A 27,769-nucleotide genomic window follows, 5' to 3' on the forward strand; every position below is an offset into this window, starting at 1 on the left:
GTGGTATGACTCCTGTAGTTGATAGTATAATTGGTATAATGTCAACTTTATCCTGATGCCACATATCCTTTACTTCCTCAGCCAGTTGGACGTATTTTTCAATTTTTTCTCCTGTTTTCTTCTGTATATTTGTTGTATTGGGTATGGATATTTCGATTAGTTGTGTTAATTTCTTCTTTTTATTGGTGAGTATGATGTCAGGTTTGTTATGTGGTGTTGTTTTCTCTGTTATAATGGTTCTGTTCCAGTATAATTTGTATTCATCATTCTCCAGTACATTTTGTGGTGCATACTTGTATGTGGGAACGTGTTGTTTTATTAGTTTATGTTTTATGGCAAGTTGTTGATGTATTATTTTTGCTACATTGTCATGTCTTCTGGGGTATTCTGTATTTGCTAGTATTGTACATCCACTTGTGATGTGATCTACTGTTTCTATTTGTTGTTTGCAAAGTCTGCATTTATCTGTTATGGTATTGGGATCTTTAATAATATGCTTGCTGTAATATCTGGTGTTTATTGTTTGATCCTGTATTGCAATCCTGAATCCTTCCGTCTCACTGTATATATTGCCTTTTCTTAGCCACGTGTTGGATGCGTCTTGATCGATGTGTGGCTGTGTTAGATGATACGGGTGCTTGCCATGTAGTGTTTTCTTTTTCCAATTTACTTTCTTCGTATCTGTTGATGTTATGTGATCTAAAGGGTTGTAGAAGTGGTTATGAAATTGTAGTAGTGTAGCCGATGTATTTATATGAGTGATTGCTTTGTGTATTTTGCTAGTTTCTGCTCGTTTTAGAAAGAATTTTCTTAAATTGTCTACCTGTCCATAATGTAGGTTTTTTTATGTCGATGAATCCCCTTCCTCCTTCCTTTCTGCTTATTATTATTATTATTTTTACAGTTATATGAAGGGCTTATTTCAATAGTGGTACAAGTCCATTACCTCCACTTTTCTGTCTTTGATGCTTTTCTGAAATGAGTATTTGAAACAAACAGAAAGAAAGGTTCATCTCTAGCAAGAAGCCATATGCTTGAATATTTCTGGTATCTGAACTGCAGAATTTTCAGTGCTCATTTAACTTTAGAACCCTGTATCTCAGAATGAACAAAAATGTACTTGTACCACTATTGAAATAAGCCCATCATATAATACATGCCATATGATATACATGACTAGCTTGATGCAAAATTTTATAAGAGAAAGTAGTAAAGCATCAAAGGGGTTTTCAAAACATCTAAGAAAGAGAAATGTAACTGTAAAATAAGTATTGCCATTTATTTTTTTAATCGATATCACATGCATCAATATAACAATTTTGGAAACAATAAAATTAACAGAATAACATTAAACAAAGGACAAAAATTTGTTTACATGTCTTTTGGTATGTTTATTATTAATTTTGTCAAATGGATGTCCAAACTGTTGAACAAAAACTGGATAAAGGAATTGTGTAGAGTGTTTCTACTGTTTTTTGCATACGGGATACATCAAACTGTCTGTTGTCATTATGTAGTTAATTCAAAAGCTGATAGCACATCTACATGATCTGTTAATCCATTCTTGAGGGTATTTTTGTTCTGTCATTGCAATTACAAAAATGCATGATTTTTTTCACCAGGCGCATTTCAATTTATTAAGGTAAAGCACCCTCAGTGGTCTGTATTTAAGTTATTTACATTTTGATTTGCTTTTTGATAAAAAAAAACAGTTCATTAAGAATATGTTGATTTGTACTTACAGTGATTTTCTCTTGACTCCTTGCTTACATTGGAAAATGCCTTCTGCTAGCTCATCATTGTTTTGCTGTGTTAGACACTGATAATTTTGGTCTAATTTTATGTTGTTCTGCAGCACTACACATTTCTTATGTTTTTCACAACACACTTTTATGCACCACACTGTATTCTGTTTGTTTTTTTACTCCTAGGTATGTGTTGTGGTTTGTGTTTTGTAATGTTCCCAACATAACCTTTCCACTACTTTGTCTTTGACCTACAACCTTTTTTTTATTAGATTATAGTATGTGTGTAGTTATATTTAATTATGTTTCTGTTTATTTATATACTATGTAAGAGTAGGGAAGGAATAGTGATTGGGGGATTTTTTTCTAGGGAGGGAAAAACCTTGATGAGCAGATGTAAGTGTATAGCAGTGTGATGGAGTGTGAGTTAGAGGAGATGGTGAGGAGCAAGAAATGAAATGAAATTATGAGTGGGGTGGGGGGTTATGGGAGAATGGGAGGGGGTGAAGAATGGAAAAGGCTCTTTTCTTTTTCATGTAATTTCATCAATTATTTTATATAGAGTCTGATTTCCAATGTTTATTTGGTCATTGAGCAACTGTTTATTTTGTGTTAATGCTTTTTGTATGTGGAAATTTTCTTGGAAAGGGAGGAGGTGTCTGTCTTTACCAATTTTTATAATATTCATAACTTTTACAATATTGCTTGCTTTATGGTGTTCTCATTTTAGATGATTTGCTAATGTTGAATGGTTTGTACCATATTTAAATGCTGTGCTATGTTCTTTATATCTTGTGTGGAATGTCCTGCCAGTCATTCCAATGTACATCTTTTCACAGTCTCTGCAACTGAGCTGATAGATACCAGATTGTTCGTATCTGTCTGGCTTTGATTTCAAATTTGGGATGTGCTTTTGTATTGAGTTGTTTGTTTTGTAAGTAATGTTTATGCCTTATTTTTTTGAATATGTTACCTATTTTATGTGTGAATTTGTTGTGGTAGGTCATTGTATGCCCTTTTTTGTTGAGGTGCAAGTAGTATGAGTTAGTGTGGTTTAGTCAGTTTTTCCATTATTTATCTCTTTATTTTTTTGTTTAGTTTATCTACCATTGTTTCTTTGTGTCCATTTTAGTGCTATTTGTTTTATAATGGCTAGCTCTTTCTGATAATCAGAAATGATTAGGGGATTCCTGTTCAGCCTGTTTAACATGTATTTGACTGCTGCTTATTTGTGGTTCTGCAGGTAGTTTGAGGTTGCATTTAAGATAATGTCAGTTGTTGTTGTGGGTTTTCTGTAAATGTAAAATATTTTTTATGTACCATTTTCTCAAGACCTAGTTGTGTATTAACAACAAAGTATCTCAGTCTTGCAGCTGAAATAACAGAGTGTGCCTGCAGTTGGCTGTGATCTTTAGATTTGAATGGTCTTCTTTCTTTTTTGGACAAATGATCACCCAAAAAAATTATTTCAGTGACTTTGGATGCCACTTTCAACTTTATCTAAGAACATGTCTGAAGGGAGATACATCTCCACTTCATAAACTCATGATCTAGTGCCCTCAATAATTACAGCAATGGTTTCAACCATTCAGTTCTGTTCCTTCTTTTTGGGCTTCACTTTTGGCCTCATACTGCATGTTCATAAAGGTGGAATAGCCTGTGTTTCGAAAGCACATATGATTTTCTTAAGGTGATTTACTTTTCCAATGAATAACAAATCTTCATAGAACTTTTAGAACAGTCATTTTTGTTTCATCTTCATCTTTAGGAAGTATCCAATATAATTTTCAGAATATTGTAGAGTGTGAACTGTCATTCTCCTTCATTTGCTTCCAAATGCTCAAAAATGAAATTTGCCCAGGCAGATGCCTCATGTGCTTTTGGTTGTCCAGTGCTACTGTGAACTGCAACATCATATTTGAAAAATCCTTCTGCACAATTACCTTTGTATTTATCTTCAACAACAAGATGATCTTCAATTGGTCCTACACGAAATTTTACTTGAGACACTCATTCCTGGAAGCCCACTCTGTTGTTACTTCTTACTATTTACTTATGATTTTTTTTTATACAGGCTGTCTAGCGAAGGAGCTCCTGATTTCAAAATTAAATATCTCAAAAACCAAGATCAATAGATGAGTGCAAAAAAGTTATGTTTATTGTTTTTCATGTGCTTATAATCCTATCTGTGTGCATCTTCCCCACAAAATAAATAGTTTGTTTCAAGATAAAGTTTTTGAAAAGATGATTGATAAATGTGGGACTCATTTTCCACCATACCCTTTTTAGCATAATGATCCTTCAGCACTTCTCATGAACAACAGCAGTAAGCCTTAAGTTCACCGAAGCAACATGTTACTGTCCCTTCTTATCTTAATTGTCTCAATAAATATTTGTATGCCTTTTTCCTTTGCTATGTCAGATCTTCTCAGTCCACTTTCACCACAAATAAAACAGTCAGATATCGCATAGGCTTCCACGATGAACATAAATAAAAAATGTTCAGTATACACTTAGTGTCTCCTCCACTGCCAAATTCAGCAGCGGTCAATAAAATACCTGGCAGAAAGCATGTTTTTGACAGTGGAGCAACAAAATCCAGAGACATAATGTACTGGTAAATGAATGAAACCACTAGAGTAAATACTGAAAAAACATGTTGGATGGAAGGTAAAAAATTGAGAGTCATTAAGAATGCAATATCCATAAAACTGATAAATGGTGGTATTTACCAACCGTTAAGTTTTTTGACACTTTATTTTACTTATTGAAAACTCATTTTAATGCTCTAGAACTATCCTTCTAGAAATACTTTTATCAAATTGGCAAATTATCAGATATAGCATGTTTTGTGGTGATGAAACAAGTGTTTATCAAAAGATAAACAACTAGCATTTTTTGATGTAGCATGGAAGATGTGGAAGTATCAATGTTTCATGAAGATACATTGTAGATACATTCAACTGTGACACTTATTTTTAGTAATGAGGATGAAATTGTATTAATCCTTTTCTAACACACTTAGTAAGTTATATATAAAAACAAAGATGAGGTGACTTACCGAACAAAAGCGCTGGCAGGTCGATAGACACACAAACAAACACAAACACACACACAAAATTCAAGCTTTCGCAACAAACTGTTGCCTCATCAGGAAAGAGGGAAGGAGAGGGGAAGACGAAAGGAAGTGGGTTTTAAGGGAGAGGGTAAGGAGTCATTCCAATCCCGGGAGCGGAAAGACTTACCTTAGGGGGAAAAAAGGACAGGTATACACTCGCACACACGCACATATCCATCCACACATACAGACACAAGCAGACATATTTAAAGACAAAGAGTTTGGGCAGAGATGTCAGTCGAGGCAGAAGTGTAGAGGCAAAGAAGTTGTTGAAAGACAGGTGAGGTATGAGTGGCGGCAACTTGAAATTAGCGGAGATTGAGGCCTGGCGGATGACGAGAAGAGAGGATATACTGAAGGGCAAGTTCCCATCTCCGGAGTTCGGATAGGTTGGTGTTGGTGGGAAGTATCCAGATAACCCGGACGGTGTAACACTGTGCCAAGATGTGCTGGCTGTGCACCAAGGCATGTTTAGCCACAGGGTGATCCTCATTACCAACAAACACTGTCTGCCTGTGTCCATTCATGCGAATGGACAGTTTGTTGCTGGTCATTCCCACATAGAATGCATCACAGTGTAGGCAGGTCAGTTGGTAAATCACGTGGGTGCTTTCACACGTGGCTCTGCCTCTGATCGTGTACACCTTCCGGGTTACAGGACTGGAGTAGGTGGTGGTGGGAGGGTGCATGGGACAGGTTTTGCATCGGGGGCGGTTACAAGGATAGGAGCCAGAGGGTAGGGAAGGTGGTTTGGGGATTTCATAGGGATGAACTAACAGGTTACGAAGGTTAGGTGGACGGCGGAAAGACACTCTTGGTGGAGTGGGGAGGATTTCATGAAGGATGGATCTCATTTCAGGGCAGGATTTGAGGAAGTCGTATCCCTGCTGGAGAGCCACATTCAGAGTCTGGTCCAGTCCCGGAAAGTATCCTGTCACAAGTGGGGCACTTTTGTGGTTCTTCTGTGGGGGATTCTGGGTTTGAGGGGACGAGGAAGTGGCTCTGGTTATTTGCTTCTGTACCAGGTCAGGAGGGTAGTTGCGGGATGCGAAAGCTGTTTTCAGGTTGTTGGTGTAATGATTCAGGGATTCCGGACTGGAGCAGATTCGTTTGCCACGAAGACCTAGGCTGTAGGGAAGGGACCGTTTGATGTGGAATGGGTGGCAGCTGTCATAATGGAGGTACTGTTGCTTGTTGGTGGGTTTGATGTGGACGGACGTGTGAAGTTGGCCATTGGACAGGTGGAGGTCAACGTCAAGGAAAGTGGCATGGGATTTGGAGTAGGACCAGGTGAAACTGATGGAACCAAAGGAGTTGAGGTTGGAGAGGAAGTTCTGGAGTTCTTCTTCACTGTGAGTCCAGATCATGAAGATGTCATCAATAAATCTATACCAAACTTTGGGTTGGCAGACTTGGGTAACCAAGAAGGCTTCCTCTAAGCGACCCTAAAATCCACAAACCCAATCATCCCGGCCGCCCCATTGTAGCTGGTTACCAAGCCCCCACAGAACGCATCTCTGCCTACGTAGATCAACACCTTCAACCCATTACATGCAGTCTCCCATCCTTCATCAAGGACACCAACCACTTCCTTGAACGCCTGGAATCCTTACCCAATCTGTTACCCCCGGAAACCATCCTTGTAACCATTGATGCCACGTCCTTATACACAAATATTCCGCACGTCCAGGGCCTCGCTGCGATGGAGCATTTCCTTTCACGCCGATCACCTGCCACCCTACCTAAAACCTCTTTCCTCATCACCTTAGCCAGCTTCATCCTGACCCACAACTTCTTCACTTTTGAGGGCCAGACATACCAACAATTAAAGGGAACAGCCATGGGCACCAGGATGGCCCCCTCGTACGCCAACCTATTCATGGGTCGCTTAGAGGAAGCCTTCTTGGTTACCCAAGTCTGCCAACCCAAAGTTTGGTATAGATTTATTGATGACATCTTCATGATCTGGACTCACAGTGAAGAAGAACTCCAGAACTTCCTCTCCAACCTCAACTCCTTTGGTTCCATCAGTTTCACCTGGTCCTACTCCAAATCCCATGCCACTTTCCTTGACGTTGACCTCCACCTGTCCAATGGCCAACTTCACACGTCCGTCCACATCAAACCCACCAACAAGCAACAGTACCTCCATTATGACAGCTGCCACCCATTCCACATCAAACGGTCCCTTCCCTACAGCCTAGGTCTTCGTGGCAAACGAATCTGCTCCAGTCCGGAATCCCTGAATCATTACACCAACAACCTGAAAACAGCTTTCGCATCCCGCAACTACCCTCCTGACCTGGTACAGAAGCAAATAACCAGAGCCACTTCCTCGTCCCCTCAAACCCAGAATCCCCCACAGAAGAACCACAAAAGTGCCCCACTTGTGACAGGATACTTTCCGGGACTGGACCAGACTCTGAATGTGGCTCTCCAGCAGGGATACGACTTCCTCAAATCCTGCCCTGAAATGAGATCCATCCTTCATGAAATCCTCCCCACTCCACCAAGAGTGTCTTTCCGCCGTCCACCTAACCTTCGTAACCTGTTAGTTCATCCCTATGAAATCCCCAAACCACCTTCCCTACCCTCTGGCTCCTATCCTTGTAACCGCCCCCGATGCAAAACCTGTCCCATGCACCCTCCCACCACCACCTACTCCAGTCCTGTAACCCGGAAGGTGTACACGATCAGAGGCAGAGCCACGTGTGAAAGCACCCACGTGATTTACCAACTGACCTGCCTACACTGTGATGCATTCTATGTGGGAATGACCAGCAACAAACTGTCCATTCGCATGAATGGACACAGGCAGACAGTGTTTGTTGGTAATGAGGATCACCCTGTGGCTAAACATGCCTTGGTGCACAGCCAGCACATCTTGGCACAGTGTTACACCGTCCGGGTTATCTGGATACTTCCCACCAACACCAACCTATCCGAACTCCGGAGATGGGAACTTGCCCTTCAGTATATCCTCTCTTCTCGTCATCCGCCAGGCCTCAATCTCCGCTAATTTCAAGTTGCCGCCACTCATACCTCACCTGTCTTTCAACAACTTCTTTGCCTCTACACTTCTGCCTCGACTGACATCTCTGCCCAAACTCTTTGTCTTTAAATATGTCTGCTTGTGTCTGTATGTGTGGATGGATATGTGCGTGTGTGCGAGTGTATACCTGTCCTTTTTTCCCCCTAAGGTAAGTCTTTCCGCTCCCGGGATTGGAATGACTCCTTACCCTCTCCCTTAAAACCCACTTCCTTTCGTCTTCCCCTCTCCTTCCCTCTTTCCTGATGAGGCAACAGTTTGTTGCGAAAGCTTGAATTTTGTGTGTGTGTTTGTGTTTGTTTGTGTGTCTATCGACCTGCCAGCGCTTTTGTTCGGTAAGTCACCTCATCTTTGTTTTTATATATAATTTTTCCCACGTGGAATGTTTCCTTCCATTATATTAACACTTAGTAAGTTGATTGTTACAGTTGACAGGACCTTAGACAGAACATACACAGCACGATGACTTCTGACTTCTGCTGACAAGCACCAATTAGAAAAAGGGGGCAGACCTGCCAAGAAAACTTCTACAAGCCGTAGTTGAAACCAGTCAGCCCAAGGGTCAGCAAAAGAATGTCAACTTCATGCAGTAGCTGGCCATTGCCAATCTTAGTAATCTGACATTGTTACAACATAGTTAACTAAATTTCATATCCATTACTATCAGTAAGTACCCCATTACTATCAATAAGTACCACATTCAAACATAGATGTTCCTATTCTGCACTTTCGTGAAGGCTTGCAATCTTCATCTGTCATTTCTACCATAGCTCTGAGAGGGGTAACGTATTGCCTAATGTACTAGACTCACATTCAGGAGATCCAGGTTCAACACAGAGCCAGCCATCCAGATTTAAGTTTTCATTAGAGTCCCAGTGTACACTAGGTGAATACCAGAATAGTTCCTTGCAAAGGCCATGCTGCTTCCTTCCTGTCCAGTAATGACAAATCTGAGCAAATGTCCATGTCAGTTGACTTTAACTGTCAAAGATGCATAAAACACAAAACTTAGTTCCTTACTTATACCATTGCATATGCCCTATGATCAGTGGACCTACTAAGTGGAAGTTGTGTGTGTGTGTTGTCAGCATAGAGCAAGATGTGAATTCTTTTCCATGTACTTTTCTCTTCATGATGGTCATTGTGATGCTTCTCCCACTCACTAACTCATTATTTGATAAAATTAAAAAAAAAAAAAATTCAAAAATCTATTAATGCTTGGATCACATTCACACAAGAAAAATAAGCTAGTTAGTTTTAGCTGCAAGAAACAACCATCTTGAGATCATAATCACATAGAATGGTGAACACAAACTGGATGCACCAATAATACTCATCATGCAGTGACATGCATTTGTGCAGAAAACAACATGAGTAAAATATTTGGTGCTAACCGTAACAACAGAACAGAGCCTGCCATACACCATACTAGTATGAGACACAGATTGAACAAACTGGTTGTACCATACAAATCATATCAATCAATAACCTGTATGAATTGCTAACTGAGGGAAAAAATGTCATACAACTGCAAGTTAATGATTGATGTGATTTGCACTGGTACAAGCAATTTGTTCAACCCAAGTCTCATAAGAGTATGGTGTACAACCAGACTCAGTTATGTTATTACACTTAGTACCAAATTTCTTATTCATGTCACTTACACAAATGCATGTCACTGCATGATGTTTATTACCAGTGCATACAGTTAGTGTTGAACCTGCATTTATGAAGGCATGCTGAAAAGTAATGCCTCTGAATATTTTATGTGAAAACTTACAATTTTTTAAATAAAACAAAATTACTAACATTCTAAATCTTTATTCTTTGTGTCTACATATTTGCAGCCCTCTGCCACCAGAGAGCTCTGAATTGTAGCATGTAACATGGTGTGTAATGTAACTATGCAGGAGTATGAAAAACAGTGTGCTGTAATCGAGTTTCAATTTTGAAGAGTTCATCCACACATGAAGCATCTTCACCTTCAGCATAACAATGCCAGACCCCACATGAGTGCTGTGATGTTTGCAACAATCTGATGCCCTGAGTTCATTGTCATGGATCATCCTCCATATAGTCCCAGCTTGGCCCCATCTAATTTTCATCTGTTTCTAAAACTTTCAGAACACCTTAACAGAGATGAAGCAGCACAAGCATTCTATGGTGCTGGTATCAATGAACTGGTCTCTTATTGGGAGACATGTGTTCTTTGCCAGGGTGACTATGTTGACAAATAAATATGTAGATATGACAAACAAATGTGTAGAATGTTAATAACACCAGTTTTATTTAAAAAGCTTTAGGAGTTTACACACACAAAATTTGGAGGGATTACTTTTCAGCATGCCCTCATAATATGATCATTATCTGAAGATAGTTGTTAGTTACAATCAAAACTAGTCAATCAACATATTCCAGTTTCCTTATGTAAATGTGATTTATGCATTAAAAGATTTTTGTTGTGTTCTATTACAAGTCCATGTAATTACAATATCTGTTTTGTTGAATCCTCCCTGAAGTGAAATCCTGGCTATGCCCATGCAGCGAACTAATTGTTTTTGTAGGTGGTAATTTGAATTAATTCAAATCATTATGTTTACAATGGGCTCCCAAAACCTGAACATCTGATGCAAGATAGTATGCTCAAGTTTGGAAGGTAAATTGTATAACTTAACAGTCCTCAGCCCAAAACCAGCATAGCTCAAGTGCATAGTACTCACATCATTGTTGCTGTGCATGAAGGTGGAAGTTCCACCCCTCGAGTCCAGGATACTTGCTCACTTCTCTTTGCTGATAACTGTGATGTAGGAGGTGGTGGTAACTGCTGAAGTCCTCTCCAAGACCAATTTTACTGAAACCCCAGGTGTCAAAGTCAAGAATTCTAGGCAAAGTTAGTGGTTCCAAACACAATCTTCAAATACCTGCACACCATACATGGTCATTCGACTTCATAAAGCCACTCATTCAGCAGCAGCAGCAGTGATAAATACACAATACTTCTGCTCACAACAGCTACCAAAGATTGATTTGTGTTGATGAAGCACATGAAACTGATCACTTCTGAAAATTATTGACTGCACTAGCTGAAGGAAAAACCCAAAATAATGTCTCAAAATAAGTTGAATCCTGTAGAGCCAGTTTTAGTTGCCTTTTTTGGAACAGTCATTGCTAGGTAATTATTAAACTGCCGTATTTTACATTAAATAGAAAAACTTTGTTAACAGTGTTAGCAACTCTCTAAGCTTATTTGCAGATTAAACTGTATCATTGGAAGGTAGGCTTGATGAGAACTGTTTTAGCACTCAAGATGACTGAGATAGATTAGTTCATTGTCCCAAAAAATGGTAAAGAATTCAAAATACGTGTGCATTAATAATGGGATTAATGACTACAAAATCTTGTGCTATTTCACTGTACAGTTAGAAATGACACAGTCAGTAAGTGAGTGTAATATTCATTGACATTATTCTGAACTATAGTGCTTTTCCCAAATCTGACATTATCACTTTTACACAACTTTGCATAGCAGGATTTCATGTTGTTCCTATTTGCATTGTCTTTTGTGCCCAAAATGGTAGTGTTCACAGAATATTCTAATCATCTCATATATAATTTCCTGCTTGCAGATAGGATTTGATATGGATCCATCCCAAAGCCATGAGGAAATCTATGTTTTTAGCTATCACTTAATAATTTTATTCAGTGGATTATAGACTGACTTGTATTGTGTTTACAAACATACAGACAGTTATATCTTTTACTGCAAGAAAATTTGGAAGCAAAGTGTAGTGCAAAAGATGCCACACCTCTCAGTCTCCATTTAATCTGTCCTGCTGAGCACAATGTTTGACTAAAAAATAGCTGGATTAAACAATGGAAAATGCAGGATGGACTGTAACAACATTCTGAAAAGGATAGTTGCTACTCACCATATAGCAGAGATGCTGAGTTGCAGATAGGCACATCTATCTGTGACTCAGCACGTCTGCTACATGGGGAGTAGCAACTATCCTTTTCATAAATAGCAGGATTAGGTATAAGACATTCTGTATTTTTTCTTCTTCACAACTTGACATTATCCCTTACAATATACTGCCCTCCATTATCCTTATGTCACTCCATGCATATTTTCCACTCCTCAAAGCAGTGAGTGCAGTTAACTTCTAAAGGCATATTCTTGGTCTCTGGTTTCCCGGCCATTCACGGTAAGTGGAACCTGCTGTCATCTGCTCACCACTTGGTTGCACTGGCCAGAGAAGGCCGGGCAGCCATGCCAGTTTGTGATTTGTGGCCCATCTTGATGCATGTCAGGGCACTGTGGCAAAACTTAGCCACATGTCCCTGTCCTGGACACATAATGCACTGGGGCTTAGGGGCCAGGCCTAGAGGTAGAGCTTCAACTTGCTCGGGGAAGCCTTGGAACTTCTGCAGCATGAAGATGTGACCTGTTATTTGCATGGTGGTGGCAAACAATGGCAGCCTCTTCTAGTTCATATGGTTACTCAGTTTGACAGCTGTATCACCAAAACCACAGCACGTAGAAGCCTTTCTTTGACTGTTGTCTTGTTGCAGATTCAAGGTAGCCCACAGAGGAGCACCTTGGTCATCATCTCACACTTTTTTGGTGGCATCTTCTTCTTCTTCTTCTTCTTCTTCGGTACTACGGCAGTGTAGGCAGCCACAGCACCTTTTAGTGCCATGAAATCAGCAATGTTCACTATCTGAATCTCTACCACAGCATCTGTGTCAGCAGACTCAATGCTAAGACTGAGATCGCAGCAGCTCGATATCCTGCCATGTAGCTTGGTCCATCCTATGCCTCTGCATTCAATGTAGAGAGGAGGGACCAGCCTACGATTATGTTCTTTCTTCTTGGAGCAATCAACAAGTTCACTCAGCAACACCACTGATGGTCCCTTCACTGAGTCGACTTTTCATCACCCTTTTTCCATGCTGCTGTATGTAACAATGACAAATTTTGCTTAAGTCATAAAACAATGTCAGTGTCAGCTGCTGCTCAAGATCAACTCTACTGGTGCTGGCTGCTGAGGGGTTGGCAGGTGAATGGGTAGCAGGAATGTTATGAGAGAGCAGCCACGTGACTCAACATTGTCGTGTTTGACTGTGAGGATTGTAGTGTTTGGCTGTAAAATATCAGTCTGGTTGTTTTTTAGCCTAATCTCGTATATATTTTTTCTTTAATAACTGTGTTTGGAATCCTGCACCTCATTTTTAAAGTCTTGATGGTGTTATAAATATTTAGCATATGTTACAATCATGCTTATAATACTGTTTTTAAGTGGGACTGTTGATATGAGTACATGTATAGTGGCTTGCTGCATAGCATGAGGGCTATGTATTCTTCATTGCTTGTAACTAGAATCCCAATTAAGGCTAACTGACTAACTTTCTCACTTTCCATAGTACACTGGGTGTTAGATATTGAAAGTAAAGGGATAGTATAGTCACTTAGTTGCCATCATCATTTCTCCATAAAATGAACACATTGTCATTATTTGAACACCACATTCTGTTTTCTCAATGTGAAAAATGTAATAAGTTTGTTTGAAGTATGTAGAATGAATTTTTCACTCTGCAGCAGAGTGTTGTGCTAAAATGAAAAGTCATGGCAGATTAAAACTGTGTATCAGACTGGGACTGAGATCTATTCTTTGAAGTAGTTTTCGTTCCTCTTTTCCTATATAATTCATATATAATCAAGTTTCCTTAAAACTTTTGATAATTCACTTTTCTATAAGTGTTATTGATACGACTGTAACTGTAATGATATGAATGTTTTCATTTATTACTGTGTTGCTAGACTTGTGCGAATATATTTATAACTATTGTTTTGAGACAGTCAGTGACTTAAGTGAGGGAGATAACATAGGAACAGCACAGTACACATTTGACTGCTGCTTGCGTGTCATGCAAAGCCATTAAATTCAAATGCGACAAAGAAGACATGGTGTTAATAACATACAAAATCAACCTTCTCAACCTTACCAGGAAACTTAATAGAAACTTATTCTTCTGTTGTTCCTGAAAAAGGAGCATGCATGCATGACCAGTTAGACTGGCAATGTGGGATGAGTAAATGTGGAAGATTTCCTAAAGTCTATTGCAAAAGGGAGGCCAATGGTATTCATAGTGAAACAAGAAGTCTCTTTGTAACAAATCTGGGTTATATTTCCAGATTTACCAAAAAAATCCAATTTGTCCTTGACTTAAAGACTAAGCAGCTTTTTAAGAATAATAGTCAATATAAGTTTTGCATTTACTTTAATTTAACTGAACTTCCATAGTAGTCCATTGTTGGTGGTGGTAATTCATTAGTCATAAGTTGCTGGAGGAGTAACTTTTGTAGCTGAGAATGTTCCTCACACATTGTAATATGAAAGTAGCACTGTAACTAAAAATTGATGTACCCAAGGTATTTATTTTGATTTCCAGTATCCTTATGAAAGTTAAAATTACATCAGATTTCACAAACATTGTAGAGATTTAAAATCACAACTGAACTTGACAAAGACTGAACTCCACTTCACTGACTCTACAAAGACTGGGCTTAACTAAGGTGGTCACTGCCACATCATCTTAAAAAACTTCAAAGTAATTACAAGTATTATTTTACACTGTTGAAAACTGTGCAGTTGTTAATTTAGAATAATAAGTACTAGTTCTGCAAACAGTTACACACATCATGGAGCACTGTACATTACAGAAAATATATTGTCATAATCATAGTCTGGAATATATTACAGTTTTTGTGTGAAATTGCATTATTTTACATGTCTTAACAATGTTTTCAACTAAAGTTTTAGTTACAGCTTAATTAGGTCAGACAGTTTGTTGCTAATATGATTTCAGTGTTTGTGCATAGATTGTGTTCTATTGCACATTTAACTTTTGATGTGAGAAAATGTTAAAGCTCATTTCCCAGAACTATTGACTATACAACAATTACAAAAATATTTCTTGACCTACTAATTTTTGTAATAAAATTGAATAATTAGCTGAAGATTGTATAAACATGAAATAAATTTCTTACAGTAGAAGACATATGAATAAAGAAACCACTCAATACACACAATGTGTGATTAGAATCTACAACTGTGGTGCTGAATACACCAGTTAATGTGGTATAGGTTAGTTTCGTAGGTGTTATCACATTGTACCATGTGCCAACTTCTAGACGGGCAATGTTAGGGAGACTGTTGCTAAAATGATGAGACTCTCCTTCCAGCACTGAGTTCATGTACCACTGAGGTTGCTGCTGTCACAGCAAACCATAGGTAGTGGAATCTTGTCACATTGTTCTTCTGTTCTACCTCACACTTGATTAAATTCTCTATTTTTTCATCATCATACATTGTGCTGTGACATTCATTAAGAATAAAATTAAGTTTTTAGTAGGCTTTCTGTGTTCATAAATTGATTTGCATGACCGGCCCAAAGAGTATATTTGTATTGCTATTCCTATACACCTTATATTGGTGATCCTACTCACTCAAAGGATTTTCTCTATTTTGGTAAATCTAATGTAATGCTTTTCAAAATCGTGGCAGAGGTAACAGTGAAGAGGCAGAGTAGATAGGAGTATATGTATGACGGAAAGCTGTAGAAAGACAATACTACAAAAAACTCTCACTATATTCTGATTAAATTACTTTGTGACTGACAGTTCTGTGAGACAAGTGGTAGGGGACCAACTGCCATCCAATTTCAGCTCTTTCTCGAGCTCCGTGTGCTTCCTCTGTCACCTGTTGTGTAGGTTACATGCAGCACCTTTGTGAAGCATGGCTGGCTGAAATTACACCATGTGCTAGAACATCACAAAGAATTTATATCTCTTCCTCAGAACTCTCAACAGTTGTCGCCAGAGTGCAGCATGATCATATGAAGCAAAAATGGTGACTCCACATGAATCTGTGTAAGCAGTGATGTGGTTTGCAGAAACAAAATCACTGATTACTGTGCAAATAAAAGATTGTAGGTTGTACAGATGTGATTCACTGGATGTCTAAACAGTCAGGCAATGGTATCATAAGTTTCTGGCAACTAGAAGTGTTCTGAAACATTCTGATGGTGAATGTCATATTGTTTTGGAAGAGGCAGTGGAGGACTTAAGATAAGCACTTTTTAGAAGCCCACATAAGTGAATTTGGTAGGTATCTGGGCAACTTAAATGTACCACAATCAACACTCCATCATGTAGTGCACAAGTATCATCATTTGTATGCTTACTAAGTGCAAATTCTGCATCTGATGCAGAACAGCAAACCATGCCAACAATAATTTGCTCCACCTATGCTATAGCATATTGACATGAATCCCAGCTTCCTGAGAGGATGTTTATTCTGAGATCATGCAACCTTCATGTATCAGGAAAGTTAATCAGCATAATATTTGTGTCTGGAGGCTCTTAACATCTGCACGCTATTCTCAACAACTGCTTCTCTTATGTGCCCCTCAACTCTTATAAATGCCTTCTGGTTTCTGTACAAATTGTAAATAGCCTTTCACTCCCTGTGTTTTACCTCTGCCACCTTCAGAATTCGAAAGAGAGTATTCCAGTCAACATTTTAAAAAGCTTTCTCTAAGTCTATAAATGCTAGAAATGTAGATTTGTCTTCCCTTAACCTATCTTCTAAGGTAAGTCATAGGGTCAGTATTGCGTAACGTGTTCCAACATTTCTACAGAATCCAAACTGATCTTTCTTGGCTTCTTCCAGTTTTTCCATTCATCTGTAAAGAATTCATGTTGGTATTTTGCAACTGTGACTTATTAAACTGGTAGTTTGGTAATTTTCGCACCTGTCTGCACCTGCTGTCTTTGGGATTGCAATTATTATATTCTTCTTGAAGTCTGGTGGTATTTCGCCTTTCTCATACATCTTGCTCACCAGATGGAAGAGTTTTGACATGGCTGGCTCTCCCAAGGCTATCAGTAGTTCTAACGGAATGTTATCTATTCCCGGTTCCTTGTTTCAACGTAGGTTTTTCAGTGCTCTGTCAAATTCTTCATGCAGTATCATATCTCCCATTTCATCTTCATCTATGTCCTCTTCCATTTCCATAATATTGCCCTCAAGTACATTGCCCTTCTATAGACCTTCTATGTACTCCTTCCACCTTTCTGCTTTCTCTTCTTTCCTTAGGACTGGTTTTCCATCTGAGCTCTTGATATTCATACAGGTGATTCTCTTTTCTCCAAAGGTCTCTTCAATTTTCCTGTGGACAGTATCTATCTTACTCCTAGTGATACATGCTTCAACATCCTTACATTTCTTCTCTAACCGTCGGTGCTTAGCCATTATGCACTTCCTGACAATCTCATTTTTGAGATGTTTGTATTCCTTTTTGCCTGCTTCATTTACAACACTTTTATATTTTATCCTTTCCTCAATTAAATTCAGTATCTCTTCTGTTACCCATGGATTTCTACTAGCCCTCATCTTTTTACCTACTTGATCCTTTGCTGCCATCACTATTTCATCTCTCATAGCTACCCATTCTTCTTCTACTGTGCATCTTTCCCCTGTTCTTGTCAATCGTTCTCACTCTGAAACTGTCTAAAGCCTCTGGTTGTTTCAGTTTATCCAGGTCCCATCTACTTAAATTCATACCTTTTTGCAGTTTCTTCAGTTTTAGTCTGCAGTTCATAACCAATAAATTGTGGTCAGAGTTCACATCTACCCCTGGAAATGTCTTACAATTTAAAACCTGGTTTCTAAATCTCTGTCATACCATTACTTAATCTATCTGAAACATTCTTGTGTCTCCAGGCCTCATCCACACATACAACCTTCTTTCATGATTCTCGAACCAAGTATTAGGTCTGATTAAGTTATGCTCTGTGCAAAATTCTACCGTGCAGCTACCTCTTTCATTCCTTACCCCCAGTCCATATTCACCTACTACTTTTCCTTCTCTTCCATTTTCTGCTATCGAATTCCAGTCCCCCATGACTATTAAATTTTTGTCTCCCTTAATTCTCTGAATAATTTCTTTTATAGTGTCATACATTACTTCAATCTCTTCATCATCTGCAGAGCTAGTTGGCATATAAACTTTTACTACTGTGGTAGGCTTGGGCTTCGTGTCTGTCTTGGCAACAATAATGTGTTCACTATGCTGTTTGTAGTAGCTTATCCATGTTCCTATTTTTTTATTCATTATTAAACCTACTCCTGCATTACCCGTATTTGATTTTGTATTTATAACCCTGTATTCACCTGTTCAGAAGTCTTGTTCTTTCTGCCACTAAATTTCACAAATTCCCGCTATATCTAACTGTAACCTATCCATTTCCATTTTTAAATTTTCTAACCTACCTGCCTGATTAAGGGATCTGACATTCCACACTCCAATCTGTAGAATGCAAGTTTTGTTTCTGCTGATAAGTGTCCTTGTGAGCAGTCCCCGCCCAGGGGTCCGAATGAGGGACTATTTTACTTCCAGAATATGTTACTCACAAGGACACCATCATCATTTAACCATACAGTAAAGCTGCATGTCATCAGTAAAAATTACAGCTGTAGTTTCCCCTTGCTTTCGGCTGTTCTCAGTACCAGCACACCAAGGCCATTTTGGTTTATATTACAAGGCCAGATCAGTCAAGACTTTTTTTCCTGAAACTACTGAAGAGGCTGCTGCTGCCCCTCTTCAGGAACCACATATTTGTCTGGCCTCTCAACAGATACTCCTCCATTGTGGTTACAGCTATGGTACGGTTATCTGTATTGCTGGGGTACGTGAACCACCCCCACCATTTCTGTTGGATAATGTGATGTTTTACTTATTGTTTTACATAGATCAGTTCTAGTTCTGTGATTTCCTTGTATTTTAGCACTGAAAACAGCTGTTTATAGCTGAAATCTGAATATGCAAGAATAATAAAATACCAATAGAACTGCGACTGATTGTTGTATTCCTATCTTTCTGTACACCATTAGCCCCCTCCCCCTCCAAATCTGGACAGTGCTCTTCTCCTCACCAGCCTCACTTCCCTCTTTGAGGGCTGGTGTGGAGGCGAGGTGATGGGGTTGAGTTCACAGTATTGAACTGCTTTTCACTTAATGGTAGGATACATGAGTCAATGTATCTGGGCAGCTCCCTGTCCAGGACACTTTGGCAAGCATTAAGGGAAGAGGTAAGGTCTCAGTAGCCACATTCAAGTTACCAAAACAGGGGAGTGAGATCCTGTCCTCACATGCGCCAGCAACCGTGGATTAGTCGACTGTAGCCAGCCACTGGACATATCCCACAGCAAATGGGCCACAGCTGTCATGCTGTGCTGTGGGAACATCGCAGATGATGGGATGAGCCATGAGTACATCACAGACGACAGGCCAGGCTGATAAACATTTGGCCATGCGTACAGTGTAGATGATGTACCAGGCTGCTGCATCTCTAGCCATGGGTACATCATTGATGACAGGCCAGGCTGCAGGTACATCATCACTGATGATGCACTGGGCTGCTGCACATCCAGATATAGGTGCACCATCTTTGTTATTCTGCTGCACGTGCAGGCCTGCCTCCCATTCATTGTATCCTCCGTACCACCTGCAAATAAAAAATGAAAAATACATGGAAATGCTGAGAAGTATGCTTCTGAAATTTTTTAGATGACGATTCTTAAAGCTTTTTAAAGAAAACAAATGTTATTAACATTCTAAATCATTATTCTTCATTTCTAAACATTTATTTTTCAACATAGTTACCATAGCGACACATACATTTCTCCTGCCAAGAGACCAGTTTGTTGATACCATCACTGTAGAATGTTTGATTTTGTTGACTGAGCCACGGTCTCACCTCTGCTTGCACCTTTGTCACAATGAATGTGACGTTCTTGAAGATGTTGTTTAAGTTTTGGAAACAGATGAAAACCTGATGGGGCCAGGTTGGGACTGTGTGGATGATGGTAAATGACAGTGAACCAAATGTATCGAAGTGTTGAATATGTTGCAGTGCTTGTGTGTGGTCTTGCATTATTCTGCTGAAGGATTGGGTGCTCCGTATGTGGATAAACTCTTTGAATTCAAAACTGAATTACAGCACGCTATTTCTCTTGCACTGACATAGTTATGTTACACATCACAATGTTAACATGCCATAAATGGAAATGAGTGTATGGTATTGTTGGCTGAGAGACCCCATCGAGGAAGTTCAGCCGCCAAGTGCAAGTCTTATTTCAGTCAACGCCACGTTGGGTGACTTGTGTGCTGTCAATGAGGTGAAATGATGATGAGGACAACTCAACACCCAGTCCATGAGTGGAGAAAATCCCCAACCTGGCCGGGAATCGAACCTGGCCCTGCTACATAACCCACACATAACCACCCAGCTAAGCAGATAGACAACATACTAGAATTCAGAATCCTCTACTGGCCAAGAACTGCAATTATGTAGACATGAAGAATAACATTTGCTTTATTTAAAAAGCTTAAGAATATTCACATAAAATATTCAGAGGCTCCACTTTTCAGTATGCTCATGTAATAAAAATCGTATTGAAAGAATAAACTTTAAAGCAATAATAAGAAAATGATTTATATTATTTTCACTAGACATTCAGAGTACAGAGTGTTCAAAAAAAGTGTTGAATGCTTTGAGAAGTGGTAGTACTCATCGAAACAAGAAAAATAAGTCACAAACATGGGGCTGTAAATGCATATTTTCTGAGATAAGTACAATAAACATGGGTCTAGAAATGCATTTTTTTGTGCAATAAACATGTGTTTAGAGGAGGTATTCAATGTGGCATCCGTTCATGACAGTGCACCCCTCTGGCCTCCTGTGTAAGGAATGATGCACCATTTGAAGTACACCTGATTGTTGTTGTACCTGCTGGCACATATTGAATATGTTACCCTATAGTGTTTGCACATCATTGATTGGTGTGGTATAGACCAATTCATTCAAGTGGCCCTATAACCAAAAGCCTAAGGGATTGAGTTCTGTGGAACAAGCAGGCCAATGTGTGAGCAACGCCCCCAACCAATCCAGCAGTCATGAAATGTCTGCATCAAATGTTTGTGCACATTGTGATGAAAGTGTGCTGGTGCACCATCATGCATGAACCACATTTATATTTGTTGCTGCAATGCACAGCCTCAAATGAGGTAGGCAATAAATAAATGAGAAAGTCCACATAATGCGCCTCTGTTAACCTTTGTGGTAGCACGTGTGGCTCTATTAATCTATCGCCAAGTGTGCCTGCCCTATATGTTGATAGAAAATCAGTGTTAATGCCTCTTTCCTGTATTTCTTGGGGATTTACATCTGCCCATACATGCTATTTCTGGATATTCACAACACCATCTCTTGTGAATCCTGCCTCATCAGTAAATCAAATCTTGAATGTGGACAGTGGATCTGTGGCACACTTCTGCAACAGCCATTGACAGAACTAGGGCCTGAATGTGCTGTATATGATGTAAGTACAGCAATTGTTCATGAAGTGCCCACAGATAAGAGAGTGAGTCATGCCTTCCACAGCTGCTAATTGTCACACACTGGTCTCAGGGGTTTTTTCTCCAATGTAGCACATGATCCTCCATGTCAGGCATGCAGACTGTGTGGAGCCTTCCACTGTCTGTCTTCTGAGGTGTAAGGGTATCTGTGTTTCTGAGATGGTGGAGAAGTCTGCTGAACAGCTTATCCAAGCTGTTGATATACTTTCCGGGATGTGAGGTCGTGGTCCAAGAACTTTTCTGCTCCTTACGTTTCATCCAGAACTGCGCTGCACTTCCTCAGAGGCGTTGCTCCACTGAGTCTTGCCGGCAAGACTCAGCGGAGCAGCGCCTCTGAGGAAGTCCAGCACAGTTCTGGACGAAATGTAAGGAGCAGAAAAGTTCTTGGACCACGACCTCACATCCCGGAAAGTATAACAACAGCCATGTCACCCGGTCATGAAAGCCTTCATTCTACAGCTTATCCAAGGACACTCTGCACTGTGGATATTTTTCAGTGTAGAACGCATGATCTTGCAGGCTACTTGCATTTGCTAAGCCATAGCAGAGTATCATATCCACAATTTCACTTGTCGAGTAGAAGCTTCCATTGTTAACAAGATGTGGAAGAGAGAAAATGTAAATATACTACACCATTTGTATGCACAAACAGCACAAAAACACACATAAGTGAATCCATTTATTGAAGAAGGTAAAACACCATGATACACACCCAGCGTTGACAGTACTGTACAATATGGCACACAAACGTGATGAAAACTAATGTAGCCCATAACACAACTGAAACCACACAACTGACTGCAGACCACCTAATGACAGGTACAGCACTGTGAGTAAGATGCCATAATACCCTGCCAACACATTTGGTGGAGCACCAAAGCAACAATTGTGCTAATATCTGCAACCAAGTGTTACACAGCCATCTCGGAAACTATTCATTTTTGTACCCATGTTTATTGGACTTATTTTTACTGTTTTGATCAGTACTACGACCTCACAAAGTAGATGGGCAAATTGTCTTATATTATCTGTCCTTTTCACTTGAGTTGCTTTTATTAAATATTTTTCTTCATGATAGCATAGATGCTTTGATGAATCTTTTCATTTGGCTTCTTTGGGAAACTCTCACAAGCTACTAAACTGAGAGTGTATTGTACTGTTTCTGAAGAGGAGAAATTTGTTAACATCGAGTATAGATTTAAGTGTCAGGAAGTCATTTCTGAAAGTATTTGTATGGAGTGTAGCCATGTATGGAAGTGAAACATGGATGATAAATAGTTTGGACAAGAAGAGAATAGAAGCTTTCAAAATGTGGTGCTACAGAAGAATGCTGAAGATTAGATGGGTAGATCACATAACTAATGAGGAGGTATTGAATAGAATTGGGGAGAAGAGGAGTTTGTGGCACAACTTGACAAGAAGGAGGGACCGGTTGGTAGGACATGTTCTGAGGCATCAAGGGATCACCAATTTAGTATTTGAGGGCAGAGTGGATGGTAAACATCGTAGAGGGAGACCAAGAGATGAATACACTAAGCAGATTCAGAAGGATGTAGGTTGCAGTAGTTACTCAGAGATGAAGAAGCTTACACAGGATAGAGTAGCATGGAGAGCTGCATCAAACCAGTCTTAGGACTGAAGACCACAACAACAACAACAACATACTGTATTTTAATTGGTGCTCTTGTCTACAAAAACTGCCTGTGCATAAGACATCAGTTTACATGTATACAGGTAAAACTGATTTTTGTGAGTAGATATTTAATTAAAAAATAATGCACTTTACATATTAAATATTTGTATAATACACTTTGTAAATTTAAAAATTCTTCAATGAAGTAAAAGCAATGATACTGTACATATGACTTTAAGCATATTGCAAACGTTTTGGCCCCATTATTTGCTTATATCTCTTTGGGAAATTCTTTATAAAGTTGAACTCCCATCTAAAAAGGACCTTTTTGGCACAAGGATGTGTTTATTTCAGTCAAAAGTAAGTTTTTGTTTTGTTTAAATATTTTGGAAAGTTCTGGTAGGGTGTAAATACTTTTCAGTAAAGGAGACCACTCACTGAAAAGCAGAAGCATTGAGCTGTCAGTAGACACACACAAGAAGAAATAAAAAGTATTATCTTTCAGAGTAATCCTGTTACAAGCTATAGGAAAATATACACAGAAAACACATACACATACGCATGCATGCATACACATGCCTGTGCCCCTAAATGGTGCCGGCTGGACTGTCAGTGCCAGTGCTGCATTTCAACAGGTCGACTGGCTGCAATAGGGTTGTGTAGTGTGGGGTAAATAAAGGCAGGAGGAGATGAGAGGCAAGGAGAGGGATTGGAGATGGGTAGCTAGCAGCTCAGAGGGAGGCAGCCATTTTGTTTTCTTTTGTTTGGTATAGTGATGATTAATATCACAGTTCCTTTTGCAACCTACTATTGTTAGATATTACATTTATTTTAAATAGTAGAAATGCAACCTTGTAATGTAAATGTATCTATGTACTCCACTGACAATTCAATAGAATGAACTTTAATACATGAGGAGATGATATAAATTCGGTGCAATCAAACAATTACAATATGAGTACATGGCAGATGTGAAACCATTTCCTTCTCTTCTTTTTGTACCCAGTGATGCTTTATATATAGAAGTTTTATGGTAAATGAAAATATTTTAATACAACTGAATAAATTACAGAAAGAAAATATACCACTCTTATGCTTTCATAAGATGACATTCTCTGCTATTCTACATTATTTTCAATAGACATCTGTATTGTATTGTGTGCCTTTTGGTGTCTCGAATGACATCTGAAATGAAAATTGCATAACCCCAAAGTAAATAATATAATATGAATGTCTTAAATGAAAGATAGTTGACTGGAAATATACCGAGTATACAATTCAACGTTTTTATGTGACTCACAGGAGTTAACCCTATGTCAAATAATTGTCATAAAACACCATTCACTAACTAATGATAATTCTGTAAGATTGTATGGATTATGTACATGTCAGATGTTTGTTCTTATTAAAGATATAGATGAATGTGACCTGAACTGGGGCATCTGTGGAAACTTCAGTATATGTCAAAATACAATTGGATCATTTGTGTGCTTTGGACAAGTGCTGGCTGAAGATTGCAGACCAGGATACACATTCAATGAAGCAGACCAAATCTGTGAAGGTAAAGTTGTTGACATAGTTTCATAAATTTATTTGTGTAAAGGTTATAATATAAATGCACAGCTAAACAACTGTTTTTCTGATTTCTTTCCCTTCAGTCTGTTCATCTGCAGATTGTTTCAATAATATTCTCCTCACATTAAGTGAATGAAAAGAAAAATTGTCTTTAAGGGACTCATTGTGCTCTGAAGTTCTTAGTGCTATGCATTATATAAGTAAAAATGTGCATAGAATAGTGAAAGGATGTGAAGTCATTTCTGAATTCAGGAAGTATGTATGTGTATCCAATGAGTCGTTCATCAAACACATTGAGATACTACAAATGGAATTTTATATACAAATATCAAGGGTGGGAGTAGTTCAGAATAGACTGTGTGTTTATGCTGCAGGGTAAACATACTGGCTGAAGGAAAATAGGAATAGGAAGCAGACTGCTGGGGAGGAGGTGTTGTACAGAGGCACACAGCATAAAGGGCAGAGATCAATGAAGACTGAGTTCAGGGGACAATGGGATTAAAGGATGTGTTCAAGGGCTCTTTCCCATCTGCACAGTTGTGAGAATTTGGTGCTTGAGGTGATGATTTGGATGGTATCTGTTATGAAGCAGCCTTTAGGGTCAACCACACTGAGTAACAGGGTTTGTCACTGTGTTGTCAACTGTGCCCATAGCCACAGTTCATCTGTTCCTATTCATCAGTGTGAATACCTGGTTGGTACTAATGCCCACATAAACAGCTGCACACTGGTTGCAGCATAGCTGGTTGATACAATGCTACTTCACAAATGACCCAGTCTCTAATGGAGTAGGATGTAAGTATGACAGGTCTAGAATATGATGCACTGGCTGGGTATGTGGGACGTGTCATTCAAATCAAAATTATTCATTTGGTGTGGGCACTGAAAGCAGGACTTGATTAGAGACAGGGAGCAGTGCAGTATCACTTTGTGATATAACTTTGGGGAGAGTACGGAGTCTGCCAGAAAAATGTATACACACTTTAAGGAATGAAAATATTACTTTCGTGTTTATTTTACATTTAATAATTGATCTTACATGTTGTACAACCTTCAGTTCATGGTTACTTTAAATGTTCAAAATGTTCACCATTGGTGGTTATATACATAACAGGATGACAAGCAGTTGCGCAACTATGGTAGTCACTGTTACAGTGGAGATTGCTGCACATGTTCCTGTAATCTCCTGGTGAAGTTCCTCCAGCATGCATGGCTTACGTTGATAGATGTTATCTTTCACAGTACCCCACAAGTAAAAGTCCATAGGTGTTAGATCTGGCGACCATGGAGGGATCTTAATGGACCCCCTTCGTCCAATCTAGTGCTCCAGAAAACTGTCATCCAAGAAAGCTCATATATCTAGATGGTAGTGTGGTGGCGCCCCATCCTGTTGGTAGAAGACCCGTTCATCAACTCCATAAAGTATGTGTACCTGGCAAAATTGATGTGCATAACATTTCCAGGTACATTTCTCCAGTGACGGTAGCATCAAAGAAAAGGGATCCTAGTAGAGCCCCTAGATGATAGTCCACACCTCACATGAACCCGTGGTAGATTGACCACTTTATCCACATAAACATGTGGATTTTCCAATGCCCAGTACACACTGTTATGCTGATTCATGGTTCCATTAATTTTAAATTGTGCCTCGTCACTCCACATTACCTTCATAACAGATTGCTCGTCATCAGTTACCATTTGCTGATACTGCTCACAAAATTGCATTTGGCAGTCAGGATCGCCATTAATCACATGCAGTAACCATGAATGCAAACTTTCCACTTTTCATCTTTCAGAATTCTTCATACACTTGTACTGCTAACACCCATTTCATGTGCACATTGCAAAGCAGACTTCTGTGGAGAATTATATAATGCTTCCAACACAAGAGCCAACAAAGCAGGACTTGTAGCTGTACACTATCTTCCTGATCTTCCTTTGTGAATATCAAAAATTGTTCCATACAGTTCAAACTTGTCAATGATGCATTTAATGTTAGGTGGATTGGTGGTTCTGTATCAAATTCCCACCTCTACTGACTCTGCACTTCAATGACATTATCAAACTTGAAAAACCACTTCATAATACATTTTCATTGCTCAAATGTCAAGCATGCTCAAGCCATCTTGTTTTCTCAATACTGAGATGAAAGTAATAACATCTGTTGAGCCAAGGGCCATACTACAACACACTCGTAACTCAAATTGAGTGACAGTATTGATATCTCAATAGAGCCTGACAAAGAGTGTGTACATTTTTCTGGTGGACTCTATATTTCACATTTCGGTGCTCAATGAACATAATCAAAGCTTCCAGAATGAGATTTTCACTCTGCAGCGGAGTGTGCGCTGATATGAAACTTCCTGGCAGATTAAAACTGTGTGCATGACCGAGACTCGAACTCGGGACCTTTGCCTTTCGCGGGCAAGTGCTGTACCATCTGAGCTACAGAAGCACAACTCACACCTGGTCCTCACAGCTTTACTTCTGCCAGTATCTCGTCTCCTACCTTCCTAACTTTACAGAAGCTCTCCTGCAAACCACACAGAACTAGCACTCCTGAAAGAAAGGATCCTGCGGAGACATGGCTTAGCCACAGCCTGGGGGATGTTTCCTGAATGAGATTTTCACTCTGCAGTGGAGTGTGCACTGATATGGAACTTCCTGGCAGATTAAAACTGTGTGCTCGTCCGAGACTCGAAATCGGGACCTTTGCCTTTCGTGGGCAAGTGCTCTACCATCTGAGCTACCAAAGCACGACTCACGTCCGGTCCTCACAGCTTTACTTCTGCCAGTATCTCCCCTCCTACCTTCCAAACTTTACAGAAGCTCTCCTGTGAACCTTGCAGAACTAGCACTCCTGAAAGAAAGTATACTGCGGAAACATGGCTTAGCCACAGCCTGGGGGATGTTTCCAGAATGAGATTTTCACTATGCAGTGAAGTGTGTGCTGATATGAAACTTCCTGGCAGATTAAAACTGTGTGCCCGACCAAGACTTGAACTTGGGACCTTTGCTTTTCGCGGGCAAGTGCTCTACCATCTGAGCTACTGAAGCACGACTCATGCCTGGTCCTCACAGCTTTACTTCTGCCAGTATCTCGTCTCCTACCTTCTGTAAAGTTTGGAAGGTAGGAGATGAGATACTGGCAGAAGTAAAGCTGTG

At 39.4% G+C, this 27,769-nt stretch overlaps 1 protein-coding gene across 2 annotated transcripts in view; it reads left to right on the forward strand.

Moving 5' to 3' along the window:
- Positions 1-27,769, forward strand: part of LOC126470467 (fibulin-1-like) — a 660,942-nt gene that overhangs the window by 306,396 nt on the left and 326,777 nt on the right. For both annotated transcript variants that reach the window (XM_050098327.1, XM_050098328.1), the window contains exon 9: positions 24,441-24,590. In XM_050098327.1, coding sequence (XP_049954284.1) covers positions 24,441-24,590 — 150 coding nt within the window. The remainder of the gene's footprint in view (positions 1-24,440; positions 24,591-27,769) is intronic.

The sequence above is a fragment of the Schistocerca serialis genome, chromosome 3, assembly GCF_023864345.2.
Source record: "Schistocerca serialis cubense isolate TAMUIC-IGC-003099 chromosome 3, iqSchSeri2.2, whole genome shotgun sequence".
Lineage (NCBI taxonomy): Eukaryota > Metazoa > Arthropoda > Insecta > Orthoptera > Acrididae > Schistocerca > Schistocerca serialis.